The sequence below is a fragment of the Hypomesus transpacificus genome, chromosome 8 (genome assembly GCF_021917145.1).
Source record: "Hypomesus transpacificus isolate Combined female chromosome 8, fHypTra1, whole genome shotgun sequence".
Taxonomy (NCBI): Eukaryota; Metazoa; Chordata; class Actinopteri; order Osmeriformes; family Osmeridae; genus Hypomesus; species Hypomesus transpacificus.
Window position 1 is genome coordinate 8,450,062 of NC_061067.1, and position 14,652 is coordinate 8,464,713.

The 14,652-nt window shown below is 50.3% G+C and overlaps 1 protein-coding gene across 1 annotated transcript; it reads left to right on the top strand.

The window, feature by feature from the left end:
• Nucleotides 1-530: 530 nt before the first annotated feature.
• LOC124470250 (serine/threonine-protein kinase 17A-like) lies at nt 531-12,317 on the top strand. Its single transcript, XM_047024038.1, has 2 exons — nt 531-1,053; nt 12,086-12,317. The coding sequence occupies exons 1-2, from the start codon at nt 878-880 to the stop codon at nt 12,300-12,302; spliced, it is 393 nt and encodes a 130-aa protein (XP_046879994.1). The 5' UTR covers nt 531-877; the 3' UTR covers nt 12,303-12,317.
• The last annotated feature ends 2,335 nt before the right edge of the window (nt 12,318-14,652 follow it).

A 14,652-nucleotide genomic window follows, 5' to 3' on the forward strand; every position in this document is an offset into this window, starting at 1 on the left:
GGAGTACATTAGACCAACGTGAAGATATCAACAGTGCCACATACTGCACCAAGGTGCGTTATGAGCATTGGCTCTTCTATGTGCAGAACCGGTTTTGACCAGTGGAGGGAGATTTCTCCTTCCACTGTACAAATGTTCAGCAGTACTGCACAAAACTCTGTAGGGCCCTTCTCACTGGTTGATGCAGATAGAAACACCAACATTCGAACTATTTTGAATGCCATAAAGTCACATTCCAAAACAGCAAAGTTACCGTTAAGTAGCTTATTAAGTGTGTTTGTGTGCACTAAGGACAGTTGTTTTTCAATACCAATAGCCGATACCTGTGTCATACAAGCCTATGTATTTAAAACAAATACCTTAATTTTAATAGACTCAAGCATCGGGTCTGTTTTTCCATCGTCAAGTCTCACTGATAAAATTGCATCTTAGAAAGTGAATAGATCCGCCCATGTTACTGAAGCTAACATGCTGAGCCCCGTATGGGCCATTTGCCTGTCAGTCAGAAGTGTTACCACGGTGACTGAAAGCACAGTACCAGCGTACATCTCAGTCGTTGTACCCGAGAGAGGACTGATGAGCCAAGTTCAGAGCAGTCTGATGACAAACATTCAAGGCAGCAGGTTAAAACATCGCTCATTGTTGTTGCGCTAAACCGGCACCATTTATTTGAAGATGAGTGTAATCGTTTTGTCTTCTGAAACATTACTAAGGCATGCGGTCGCGTTTGTTTGTTAGAGTTGAGAACCGTGCTGTTGTCCATTTGTAGCGATCGTTGGCTTTCCACTTTGAGTTTCCGTGGCTTGATTAGATTGTGTAAGGAAATTGATAGGTTTCCCTACCTATATCTAAAACATAGTTTCACTGAACTGACGCAATGATTCCCGAAAGTCCCCGGACCAGTGAGACAAGGAGCCGGACGCGTTGCCACTTCGGCCAGGCAGCCGAACCGAATCAGAACCGCTGTGGGCTACTCTCCGAGATCAAAACTCCTATTAAGAATGAACCTTTCACTGACCACTACAACATTATCCCCGGGAAGGAACTTGGCAGGTAGCTACAGTCTTACGTTGTGTGTGTTTGTGTGTTTTAGATTGAGTCCAACAACCACAGCCAAGTCCAGTTAATTTTCATTCTGTCTGATTCAACATATTTGAAGACAAGCTCGCACTGCAATGCATTTCTGTTTCATTGCTGTAGTTCAAATGGAACCTACATAAACTTCAGACCTAAAATGTTGCGCATAATTGTTGATCTGTCAACTCGAGATGTATGAGGCGGTGTGCGATCCAATTGGCCAAAATATCTGCACACTTGGTGCTGCGTTCTATCTGGCCTGTAGCCATGGCTTGGTGCATCGATGTTCACCCGTGCATTCAGCTTCTGAGGCCGTTGCCAGACCAAGGCTGTCCGCCTGGCTTGTTTGTTATTGTTTGGCTGGAGAATGCTGGTGTAGGCTTTGCAAGGCCACGGGTAAATAGTTAGTGTTGGGGTGAGCACTTTTCTACAGCAAGGTCACTTCGAATTCGTTCCTCAGCTCGGAGTGTTCTGCATGCGTCGGGATGCGGGAAGCCCCTGGTGCGTTGTGGCCGGTGCGCCGTGTCAGTTCCCTATTGTAAGAGAAGGCACAGTTTGCGGGAAGAGAAGCGCTACATTGGTCGTTCAGTAAAGTTTTTATACAAACTGGCCTTTGCTTCCATTTTTGGACAAATGAGAAAGACGACGACTGTTATCAATATTGAATTGGTCGACTTCCTTCATAAGAGTAGGCTACTGTTAGAAACTGGGTAAAGCGTGACCTGGCACGGATCCTTGTTCCTCCTATCGAATTGCTTTAAACTGCAGAAATTAGGTTCAGATCGTGCCTTATACAGTACAGAATACAGCATTGATGCGCTGGATTGTAATTACACCCTCAATAGATTGGACAGACTACCCTACTGTCTGTCCGCAATAGCCTACCCTCAACTTTCCACACAGCACTGCCAAGGAAAATGCATTAGAAGCCTGTCATTGGGAATAGCCACTAATGAATGACTTTGCTCATAACCATTAGATACCAGTTCTCGTTCTGTGGGCAGTGTTATACTTCACTGACCCAGTCTTTAGGTTCTTTATGTGACTTTTCAATGTGGTTCATCCCTTTGTGTTTAGGGGGGTACCAGTGCAGCAATGGTGTGGGACTGTAGAGTGTGTTGAGGTCTGCTTCCTATCAGCAAGTCACACAGAAGTCCATTCAAAAGCAATGCAAATATTGTCCTGTACCTGAATTAATGTCTCCATGTTGACCCAGACTAGTCCTAAGTGTTTAAACTGACCCAGGATCTGATGAAACTGACAAGAAAGGCATGAGAAAGTTCCAAGGAAGGGACAGGGCGAAACCAAAGTCATTTTCACGTGTGTGTGTGTTTGTGTGTACGCGCCTACACTTACCTTAGTGTGTGTGCCCCTGGCTGAGTAGCAGTGATTATTTCATAACAGAGCCATTGAAGGAGTGTGGCTTTGCATCGCATGACCTGCCGTTGTGTCTGAGATTAGCGGGAGGCATTTACATCAAAGTGTTAGTGGTTTAAGCCACAGACCTACTCTGATCGGACCCCAACCCTCCGCCCCCCCTCTGTACCCTTATGTCCCCCCCCCCCGGACCACACGGTCCAGCTGGTATGGTTGAGGCCCAGAGGCTCCCTGGTGGTCACATGCCACTTCGGGTCTACTTGGGTTCAACTGAAGTAGTCGACGGCTAATGGAGAGTAACCCTCTCAAGCCTCTTGGTCTTTCAGCAACTGTCCATCGGCGGGGGTGATGGATGCTTCCACTGAAAGGAAGGTCCATATAGGATATTAGCCTGAGGCGGGGGGGGGGGGGGACTTGGAGGAGCGTTCTCTTGTCCTATTTGATGGGCTGCTATTTGGTAGCTTCCGCTTAGAATGAAGAGATGCTAGAATGCTTGCATCTACTCAGCGTGCAAGCTGCTATCTGGTTAGCATCGCTCGTTCCTCTGGCGTCACAGTCATACTGGGGTCGGCTCAGTGCTGCCTGAGTAGAGAGGGGAGACAGTGTCGTGGAACTTACTCTAGGAGGTTAGGCTATTTATAGCAAAAAGCCTACAAAAGGAACGCTTGTTCCAGGTCTCTTGAGAGAATCACATGGAATTTCTTCTCCATTTTTTATTTTTTTTTTACATCAGTTAATGTGAAACTCAACATTTCCCTGAAGATTAAATTAGGGCACGTCTGCTCGCACGTCCCCAAATGGCAGAGCAATGCTCGATTTGATGACATTGTGGACAGCTAGCACAAGGCAGTGGAGCCTATCCCAGCCTGACCTGTCCCTGGGTTGCTGTTAGGACACCTTCCGTCCAGTCATGGCCTCAACCGCTCCCTGCTAGGCCCAGGGTAACTGTCACCATGTTCATTACTGACACCAACTGACTTTGTCCAACGTTGTGAAATCCCCATAAGCAAGATTTTAGATGTTAGCTGTGCACTCTTAGCTCTTAATGTGGAGGTCATTGAACTGTTTTGGTTGGTGCAGTACTGGATGCTGACTACAGTAAGTGTAATTAATGAATGTCTAGCTGAAAGACTAGGTTAGCCCTAAGCCCAGGCTTGCTCCTAGACTGACACATGGCTAGTTAGCCAGTTAAGCTGTCTGGGTTGCACTGCTCAAAGGCTGCTAGGATACTAGAATCTGCAAGATGGTACAGTGTGTTTGGCAGATTTTTCTGTCTCTTGTCTGGAAATCCACTGTAATATTTTCTGTCGGCCACAAGTGTTGTTTGGATGGTTTTCTGTCAGTTTTATACATTGCTTGATTGGAATAAGTGAGAAATTAACAAATGTACTCATCTCCTGTAGAGGGCTTGTTAGGAGCTGTGAATAATATGTTCATTTTAAGGGATAATGGAAGCGTGACTTGTGTCCATGTATGCAGAGATGTGAGAACCTGCTGGTTGTGGACTGGTGTGTCTCTATGGTCACATGATCACATCCCTACTGTTCACTTGGCTGTGTGGAGTGGGCTTCACATGGTCCTGCGATTTCCAGATTCTCACATTGGGATCATTGTAGGGTTGTGGCCCATCCACCCCCAGACCCAGTCTTAGCCTTGCCCCAGTCCTAGCCTTGCCCCACCCCCTGTCCCAGCCCCAGTGCTAGCCTTGCCCCAGGCCCAGCCCCAGGCTCAGCCCCAGTCCTAGCCCTGCCCCAGCCTCGCCCCAGTCCTTGCCAGACTGGGCTGGGCTGCCCAAGCCCACAGCATTCCACAGCTTCCCTGCTCCGAGGGAAACTCCCTGTGGCTGACTATGAGATCCATGGCACAGACAGCCACCACAACTAACTACTGGATGAATCATCGAAACCAAGCAGAACCAACCCCATCAGGTCTGGTGTAAAGTAACCTGGCCTATGTAAGAAGAGATCTCACCGTGTCACTCCGAAGGAATGTTCTGTTTCTGTTTATCAACGCATTGTTGTTGGTTTAGCCAGGCTGGTATTCAGGACCTCTTATTGAATTAGACATTAGCTCATTTGAGTGTCAGGTTCCTATGAATTCAGTCGCAGGACCAGCTGCAACCGACAGTTTTCTCTCTCTTTCTGACACACGCGCACGCACTCATGCTACTGTTTGTCAAACGTTTGAACGTGTCTTCAAATGTGTTGTAGAGCAAGGGGGAGAATAGCCTATATTTTTCAGAGCTTGATTCAGCCTGTGGTCTACAGAAGAATCCAAATCTAACTCTTTTATCTGAAAAATATTGAGATCTGCTTTACTATCAAATCTTTGTGCTTTTAATCTTTAAGCTAATTTTGAAACCCTCTATTTTTATTTTAGTCCTTAATCAGAGTATTTCGTTTACCAAGTGATTGACTGAAGTTAGAAAGAGAATTGGCCTTTCATGTCAGCTCTTTAGGATCTCTGCAGCTCTGCTCCAATTCATGAAAGTAGGCTACATCTTCAATCACCCAAGAGGGAAGCTTCATCTTCAATAAGCCAGCCTTTTCTTCACAAAGGCCCAAATAAAAGTAGACACACACACACAAAGTTGACCACTGACCAGCAGATCGCTGCTACTGCGTGTGTGTATGTGTGTGTCTCTGACAGCCTGTAGGAAGTGGTGCAGTGTGGTCCCCTTTTCCTCACCCAGCCCCCCCCCCCCCCCTCTTCCTCCTCCTGCTCCTCCTCTCCTCTCTGTCTTCTCACTCATCACCCTCATCATGTTTTGAATGACCCCCCCCCCCCCCCACTCCCCCCCCCCCCTCGGTTCCCACAGAAAGGACCTCTCTGTCCTGACAGGCCGGGCCAGTCGGCAGGATGGCATGACATCATCTGCCTGCTTTTCAGCGTTGTTTGGGTCCCGTGGCCGCGGCCGGTGGCAACATCTGCTGAGCGCCATGGAAACAGTGGGCGAGGAGGAAGAGGGGGAGGCAGAGGGATGGAGGCGAGGGGGGGGGGGGGGGGTGATATGAAATGCAAGTTTGTTATTAAGCCCCCATTAGCTAGATCTGTCCACACACCCCTGTGACTGGAGGCGAGGGGGCAGGAACCAGGGAGGGAGGGAAGGAGAGAGAGGAGGAGAAGGGATTGCCTGTCATGCTATCCTACATCTCCTCCCCCAGAGTCGATCTAATTAAGTTGATTTGACTTTCTACAGGTCATGGGCCTCCTCTGCTACAGTTGTTACACACACACCACACACACACACACTCATGGGCATACAACCTCTCGGTTACACGGCAAAAAAAAAAAAATCTGCCCTTTCAGTCCTCCTCAGACCTCCAGATTCACTCAAATCAGTTTAGTGTACCTCACAGCAGGCTTGGTAAACCTACTTGTTACATTCGCCGCACAGTTAAAAGCGCTGTGCCATGTCTTAGTTTGATCCCTCTTATATTTTACCCTATCTCTCTCTCTCACTCACATGCACACACCCACACACAGCGTCAATAGTTAACAGCCGGGCGGGGAAGTCCAGTTGAAGGGATTGTGCGTCGCCACGGCAGCATGGCGAGCAGAGTGAGTCTTTCATTGTGACCGTTTAAACGGCGTGTAACGTTACCCCCAGACCAGCTGAAAGAACACGCTGCTGGGGTTTGAATAATGCTGCTCCCCCACCTCTCTCTCTCCCCGCACCTCTCTCTTTCTCTCTCTCTTTCTCACTGGTGAAAGCAGAGATGAGGTAATGCCTGTTCCCAAGGTATTCAGAAAATGCCCCCCTTTCTCTCTCTCTCTCTCTCTCTCTCTCTCTCTCTCTCTCTCTCTCTCTCTTTTCCTCTCCTGTGTGGTCACATGTCAACATGTATTCTCTCATGGTTCTAGATGCAGGGTAAACCTCTGCACAGCTCTTAGCGACTCATTTCTGTTGATGATTAATGCATCTCTCTGAGCAGAGCAGTGCTGAGGTAAGACTGTCCCCCAACAGAACCTTGACAGAAGCTGTTTATTAACCAAAGTACTTCCCCCACCCCACCTTCTCGCTCTCTCTCTCTCTCTCTCTCTCTCTCTCTCTCTTTTTCTCTATCTCTTTCTCTCCATCGCTCTCTCAAGTTATTCTACTTGTAAGGCATTACTGTACGATGGGCATTTCTGCCAGGGAGGGAAACAGCTGGTGCCAACACCAAACAGGCTCTCTTGGATAACCCCCCCCCCCCTCTCTCTCTCTCTCTCTCTCTCTCTCTCTCTCTCTCTCTCTCTCTCTCTCTCTCTCTCTCTCTCTCTCTCTCTCTCTCTCTCTCTCTCTCTGTCTCTTTCCTCCCTCTCATGGTCTGATCCTGTACAACTTCCCCTCCTCTGCTGAAGTGAAACACCAGGATCTGTGTGTGGTTGTCCATTTCCCTGACAACACGTTTATTGGTGTTCCAGTGACTGTTTCACATCAGCTTGCGGCATGACCAACTCACCACCTGTTAACCTGTCTGACAGGCTTAGGTCAGGGCGGGGGGGGGGGGGGGGGGATTTAAGGCTGGTAATTCATGACCTCTGACCCTCGACAGGAGAAAGGTGGTCCACCGCACCGCTTTTCTGCTGCCACGGTAACCCATAAGGCGTGGCCCTCAGCTGGGACGTCGCCTGGAGGTCAGGGACGGGGATGTCGCACGCACGCACGTGACGTCCGTCCTCCTCAGGTCATCGCCTCCACTGCCCTGTGATCCCCCACCACCCTTCCCCGCCACCCCCACCACAGTCTGTGAGAGGTTAGGTCATGCTAGGGAGTGTTTGTGCTGGACTCTGTGTTGACATACTCTCTCTCTCGACACACACACACACACAGACAGACACTCACACTGAGATGTGACTTCTCACCCAGTAGTTAGAATGATCACTTCTCCAACCCATGACCAGGTATCAGACATTACTACAACAGTATGATAATGAGCTTCAGGGAACAGATAGAGACCCTCCTCTACAATAACCAGTCTGTCAGTGAGATCCTCCTCTACAATAACCAGTCTTTCAGAGAGACCCTCCTCTACAATAACCAGTCTGTCAGAGAGACCCTCCTCTACAATAACCAGTCTGTCAGAGAGTAACTGTTTCCAATGAGGAGGTTAATTCAGCAGGTTGACAGTAGAGATCCTCAATCTGCTTTATCTGACCCATGAGGCCTGCTCCTACATGATACAGCACAGCAGGGTTCATTCCTGGCATTCCTCAGATAGACTGGCAGGCGGGCGTAAGGCGAAGCTAAGCTACATACTGTACTGTATGACCCTGGGGGGGGGGCAATGTGTGGGGGGGTGAGGGGAGGGGTTCCTTTGTCCAGTCAGGATATCTGAGAGCCGGCTGGCAGTGAGGAATCTTTTCATATAAAAAGTTGATGGTGGAGGGGGGGGGGGGGGGGGGGGGGGGGGTCTGTATGGTCGACCCCTGGCTTGTGAGCTGTGCTGGCGGGTGGCCATAGAAAGGCTTTATTATATCAAACCTAGCTGCTGGCTTTCAGCCCATCGCTGTCAGAGATATGGAGAGAACTGAAGATGTTGATTCATTTGAGAGAGAGGGAGGGGGCAGGGAGTGAAGGCATGGAGAGGGGCAGATGCAGGGAGCATTGGCAGATTAGATGGAAATGAGAAATTGCACCCCAAAAAGTTTTTTAAGTATTAAAAGCTTTTGGCCTGCTTTTATCATCTTTTGGTGTCAAGCTAACATTAACTCTAAGTGTTTTCTCTAAAAGCTTGCCAACTTTGATAACATATAGTAACCCCATCCATTGAAAGCCTTAGAGGGAAAACTACCTCGCATATATACAAAGCCCTATTACTGCCAAGTTGGGCTACTTTTTCGCTAGGGGTGTTTGTATGAAGGCTTCTGGCTGTAAATGGGACAAAGCCATCTGTTGAATCTAAATCAGCCTTTTCCTTTACATGGACTGTGACCTAACAGTCACCCTTGCTGACCACACACACTCTCTCTCACACACACTCTTTCTCCCTTCCCTCACATACATGCATACACACACACACACACACACATACATGAAAGCCATCTCTTTCAGGGGGTTGTCCGTGTGTGAGGCCGCAGGCTTTAGAAATGTGCTGACACGGTTGCAGAACAGGCTGTGGTGGCCTGCTTTAAACTCCAGCCTCTCCATTCCTCTTCTTTCCTCTCTCTTCCTTCCTCTCCTCTCAGCCCCATTCCTCTCCTCTCCATTCCTCTCCTTTCCCCTTCCTTCCTCTCCTCTCAGCCCCATTCCCTTCCATTCCTCTCCATTCCTCCCCCTGCCTCTTCTCTCCTGTCCTCTCTCCTCTCCGTTCTTCCTCTATTCTCCTTTCCCCTCTCCCACTCTCCTCTGGGTCAGGGTCTTGGTTGGGGCGGGTGGAGGCAGGGCAGGTGCCGGGTGGTGAAGTGTGCCTGTCCAGAGCCGCTGGCCTCATGTTGAGTCTGTCGCAGGGTGGCAGGGGAGAATGGAGGAATGAAGGGAGGAATGTGTAAGCAAGCTGAGCCAAGCAGTCAAGTGGAGAGAGAGATTGAAGGAGGTGGGGGGGGGGGATAGAAAGCCTATTAGGTCTACTGCTGTTGTTCCTCAGACTTTCAAAGGGTTGGATCCAGAAAGGTGCCCTGTCAAAGCCGAAACAATTTCCTGTGAATGATTAAGAGAGGGGCCCCCAGGCCTGCTAATATGTTGTGGATGCAAGAGATTACCTCTGCTCTCGCTCGACGGCGCGCCATGGGCCTTTCTCTCTCCTTACCGTCACATACACGTTGCTTCGCCGCTGTTTTTCCCCATGATGACTTCCAGACATTCCAGAGGTTAACTCGTGCCCCTCCACCCCACCCACCTCCCTCACAAAACCCTACAGACTGTTGACAAAGTGTTCATGTTTGCCAGTGTCAATAGGTGCCTCCACCCTTGCCTCCCGGCTCTCTCCCCCCTGCACTCCTCCTCTCCCAGCTCCAGCCAGCCAGCCAGCCAGCTGTTTGGAAGTGTGGATGTGTTTTATCAGGTGTGACCCGCGGGTGTCGAAGGCATTGAGGGCCGCATCCTCCGTGTGTTCAGGGCACCTGGAGGGAGGGCCCCAGGCCTCACCCAGCCTCTCCTGGTGGTGCTGGGAAGGAGTCGGAGGTCATGACCCATGTCCCAAGGCGACCCGCACACACCCCTGACAGACAGATGTACACACGTGTCTCACACACACACACACACGGTCTTGTTGTCTTGTTTACCACATTGTTAGCCTCGCTGTCACTTTCTCATTTACGATACACGCATTGTTTGTAGTACACCTGGCTTGGGGGGTGTTTGTAGTGCTATGTTTGTGTGTGTGTGTTTGTGTGTATGAGACAGGGTGAGCAGGTTGAGAGGGAGTCAGTAAGAGGTAATTAGCCTGCTAATGAGATCAGGCAGCTGGTATGACGTTCAGCCAGAGACCTAGCTCTCACTGTTGTCACCCCTACCTGGCTAGAGATATAAACACACAAACACTCATCACACGGCGCTATGCAGGGGTGGCTGCTGTTGGCCGAGGCAGGGTAGAGAGCCGACAGCGATGACCTCCGACCTGTCCCTCTCCCTTGGGTCAGGGTTGCTTCACAGCAGAGCTCAGTCTGGTAGAGAAGGGGGCCCTGCCTGTGGATCTGCTTGGCAAAGGTTCTAGACAGGTCCCTTTACACCTTTACATGTAGCTAGAGTGGACTGTGCATGACTTGAACAAAATATATATATTTTTATTTTCCAAAGAAGCCGGGTGACTTGAACGGATGACCTCTGAGGTGTTTGGCCAACGGGGAACGTTCAGCACCTGTTTTAACTTTTTCGAGAAGAAAAAAAATTATGTAAAAAAAAAAAAAGAAAAGGATTTTCAAAGGGAAGTGCAGGCCCAGCTGAGTGTCGTAAATCTTTCAGGAGGGAAGCTGGACAGAACTGGGCTGAGCATAGAGAGAGGAAGCCTTCCGGAAGGAACCCCATCCCCCGGCCTCCAACCACAACCTCAGCCCCGACCATAACCTGAGCACCAGCCAACCCCAGCCCTTTCCCCAAAACCCAGGCCTCTGCCCCAGCCGTTTCCCCCAGCTCCAGCTCCACCCTTAACCTCGCACCCCCCAGCCCATGACTGTCACAAGGCAGGCCGAGTGAGGGCCAGGGCCAGGACAGCCCCCAGGCCCTGGCCTTCCCTTCATGCTCTGTTACATGGCTCCTTAACAGCCTTTAGCTCATGGTGTCCTCTTCCCTCTGAAAGCAGTCTTCTGTTGCTGGGGTGTGTTCTGAACCGCTGGGCTGACCACAAGAAGCACGCTTGTTTGTGTAGTTCTAAAGACCTCAGGGTTGATAATGAAGATTGAAAAGCTAGGACACTGATGTCACTCTGCCTCAGTCACAAGCCTGTTTACTGTACTAAATCATGTCCAAATGTGTGGCGATGCTGTTGGTACACTACTATCTCAGGCCAAGATAGCCCTCCCCCTCTGCTATCAGCTTCAGCCAAACACATCCTGTATCTGTGAAACTGTGTGTGTGTACAGTGTGTACACTCCGGCGGTGGGGTGTGCGTTGGTCCGTCCGAAACCGACCAATCTCTGACGAGCAGGTTGATCATTCCTCAGCTCACTGTGTGACTAGTCTTGGAGTCTGGCCTGGAGTTTTTCCACTGCTGCGGGTCTGGGGTTCTTACCTCAGATGACCTTCCCCTGTCCTCTGCCCGCCACCTTCCACTCCGAAGGCCAGTCCGAATCTGTTCTTGCTCACAGAGTCAATAACACGGCCACTTTTGACCGGGCTCAGTTGAAAGACAGCGGCTGCTGGTTGTGATACTTGTGAGACTGCATCACAGTCTTCCTGCTCCGTCTACTGGAGGCCCGGGAGACAGTCAAATGTGTTCCCATGATGCCATATTTAGCACTATGTTAAGAGCATTGTGGGGAAGGAGGTCAGTGTTGTTTTGTCGAGAGATGCCTTCCCCCACCACCCACCCCCCTTTAGGCGTCGCACACGCACACACGGACACACACACATACGCTGCTTGTCTCAGTGCGTTTCTCACATCAGTCCCTGCACCTTCCAGGCCTCATTAAAAGTGGGTCAGGCCACCAAAGCGGAGGGAGGGAGGGAGGGAGGGAGGGAGGGAGGGAGGGGAGGGAGGGAGGGAGGGAGGGAGGGAGGGAAGGAAGGAAGGAAGGAAGGAAGGAAGGAAGGAAGGAGGGAGGGAGGGAGGGAGGGAGGGAGGGAGGGAGGGGAGGGAGGGAGGGAGGGGAGGGAGGGAGGGAGGGAGGGAGGGAGTGAGTTGAAGAGAAGTACCAGTGTGGCTTTGGGGACAGGGAGATTACTTCATTGTGTAGAAATGCCCCGAAGACAAAAGGGATGTTCGGGTACAATGATTACAAGTGTGCTACTCTCAGATCAATAACAGCCCACTTTGTATCCCTATGTGTGTGAAAAAGAGAGTGTGTGTTCGTGAGTACCGGACAAAAACGTCCGTCGGCCTCTTTGATTAGTAAATTCACACGGTTGTTGAAGGATGTTTGAACTCGTATTCGTTTCGGTGTTCTTTGTGGACCGCAAACACTAACATTTGCTTTGTCTTTTGTGTGCTTTTCTGAGTTAATTCCACGTAGTCAACGACCAACCTTCGTTCTCTCCGCCGATCCACTCTAGGGGCAAGTTTGCGGTGGTGAGGAAGTGTGTGGAGAAGTGCACGGGCCGGGAGTACGCCGCCAAGTTCCTGAGGAAGAGGAGGAAGGGGCAGGACTGCCGGACAGAGATCATCCATGAGATAGGCGTTCTGGAGATGGCCACCAGCAGCTCCAGGGTGGTCAACCTCCACCAGGTCTACGAGATGCCATCTGAGATGGTGTTGGTCCTTGAGTTGTAAGTCTCCACATACACACACACACACACACACAGACACACACACATGTACGCACAGGTTTGGCTGGCTGCCTGACTTGCTGACTGTTTGGCTAACTGACTGACTGGTTAAATGCAGACTGCCAGTCTGCTAAATAATGCACATGGGGGCGACCTTTTGATCTGATGAAAAAGTCCTCTCAGCCCCGTGATTGGCTGAGCAGGAAGACCTGTTAAATATGGATAGGTACCTGAAACTGTAGTTTACTGTAGTGGCAGTTCGTAGTGGTCAGAGATGAAGAGAGAAAGGTAAGGGTTGAAGACAGAATAGAGGATCCTACGCAAAGGTATGTAAGCGACAGGGGTAATTAGGAAGAGACGCTAAGTTGGTTCGAAAGATGGACAGAGAAAGAGAGTGAGATGGTGACTGAAAGAGAGAGAGATACAAAATGTGATACAGAGAGAGAGAGAGCAGTATTCTAGTTCTAGGCCCGGGGCGATGCACTGCACACCCCACTGAACATTGGCTATTTCAACAACGTACCTCTCTGACCCCCCCACCTCACCTCCCCCCCTTCCCTGGCCTGTCTCCACAGTATAGGCAACATACACACACACAGACACACACACACACACACATACCACATTGTCACAGGGATATGGTGGGATTGGGTTTCCCCCGTGTTGCATGCTGACATTGAACTTTGGGGGGTGGCTGCACCACGGGCCTCCAGTAGCCAGGGTAAACTCTGCAGACAAATGGAAGTCTTTTGTCATCCTCTTATTGCATCTGGTGTTTGTTGAGAGAGAGAGAGAGAGAGAGAGAGAGGAGAGAGAGGAGAGAGAGGAGAGAGAGAGAGAGAGAGAGAGAGAGAGAGAGAGATGAGCGTTACTGACCACTGTTGACCGCGGCGGTGTGGTCTTGTTTGACCTGGTTCCCAGAGCTCTCAGCTGTGTGGTCAGCCAAGGGGGAGGAGTCAGAGGTCAAAGATCCCAACCAAGGCAACAAAGTTACTGTCTTGCCTCTCGGCCTTTTTCAGTCCAATCGAGTGTGTGTGCACGTGTGTGTATGCATGTGTGTGTGTTCACGTGTGTGTGTGTGTGGATGTGTGTGTGTGAGTGTGTGCGTGAGTGTGTGTGTGTGAGTCGAGGGGGCTGGTTGATGTAAGAGCTTTACTCATCTCTCAGTAGGGGGACTCTCTCATTTCCCTTCCTTACCACCGCTGTGAATGACATGTGTCCTATCGGATTGGCTTCGATCCACCCTCATCCCCATCGACACACACACACACACACCCCAGGCCTCTGTCTGTGGTGGTAGAGACTGTATTGACCATGCCCGTGCTGGGTTTGGTGCTCACGTGTCTGCCCTAACACAAGCAAGGTAGCAGCGGGTGGTTCCAGACAGATGTTATTCGGCTTAATAAATAGTAAAAGGGGGGCTTGTGAATATGACTGCAGACCCCACCCCCACCCCACCACCGTAAGCCCTCTAGTCTTCATGTTCCACAGAGCCAGGCTTCGCTTTGACCCAGAAAGGTCTGCTTTCTCCTCCTCAGCAGAGAATTGCGTGCCTAGCCCAGGTGGCACACGTAGTCGTCACGTTTCATATGCCTCAACACACACACACACACCACCACTTTCAAATCTGCTCATTTGGATGCCGACCTTATGGATGTGTCATTGAGCTGGCAACCGGGGCAGGATGTGGCTGACCAATCAAACTGTCAAGCTGTCATACTGCCAGCCAATGAGACGGAACCAGTCGCAGATCTCTGACATGCCAGGGCATGTCCCACTAGTCTCTAAGGTCCTGGAAATGGGACTTGGGTCCAAATCGGTAGACTTTATTGGCTGTTGCCATAGAGACAGTGCTCACCTGACTAGAAACAGTTGATTTCTTCCAAGTTATTAGCGGTTAATGTTTATTTTTTAGGCTGTAATTGGAAATACAAATCATATTTGTTTCTCATTAACCAGCCTGGTCCAATGAGATTTAAGAGAGAGAACATCCCTGTCCCTCCCCCTCGATGTCACTGTAATATCAGTAGACTAACATTGCAAATGATCGAATGTTTATATCTGGCTGAGTCTAAATTAGCCCCCCATCTCTCAGTGACTCAGTGTCAGAGCTGCTTTGGGAGTAGTCCCTGTGGTGCCCTAGCCAGGCCCGGCCAGGCCCCATGGAGAGAGATGGAGGGGGATAGGTGAGGGGGTGGGGACAGTGGGGCAGGGGGGCTGGGTGGAAGAGGGAGGATAATTGATTGGGCTGGTAGATTAGCATGCTAAGATAAGGCCAAGGACACTTTGCTATGACCTCACTAGCTCTGCTGTCAGACAGATGGCCTGCTGCTTGTGGGTACAGCATCACTAAC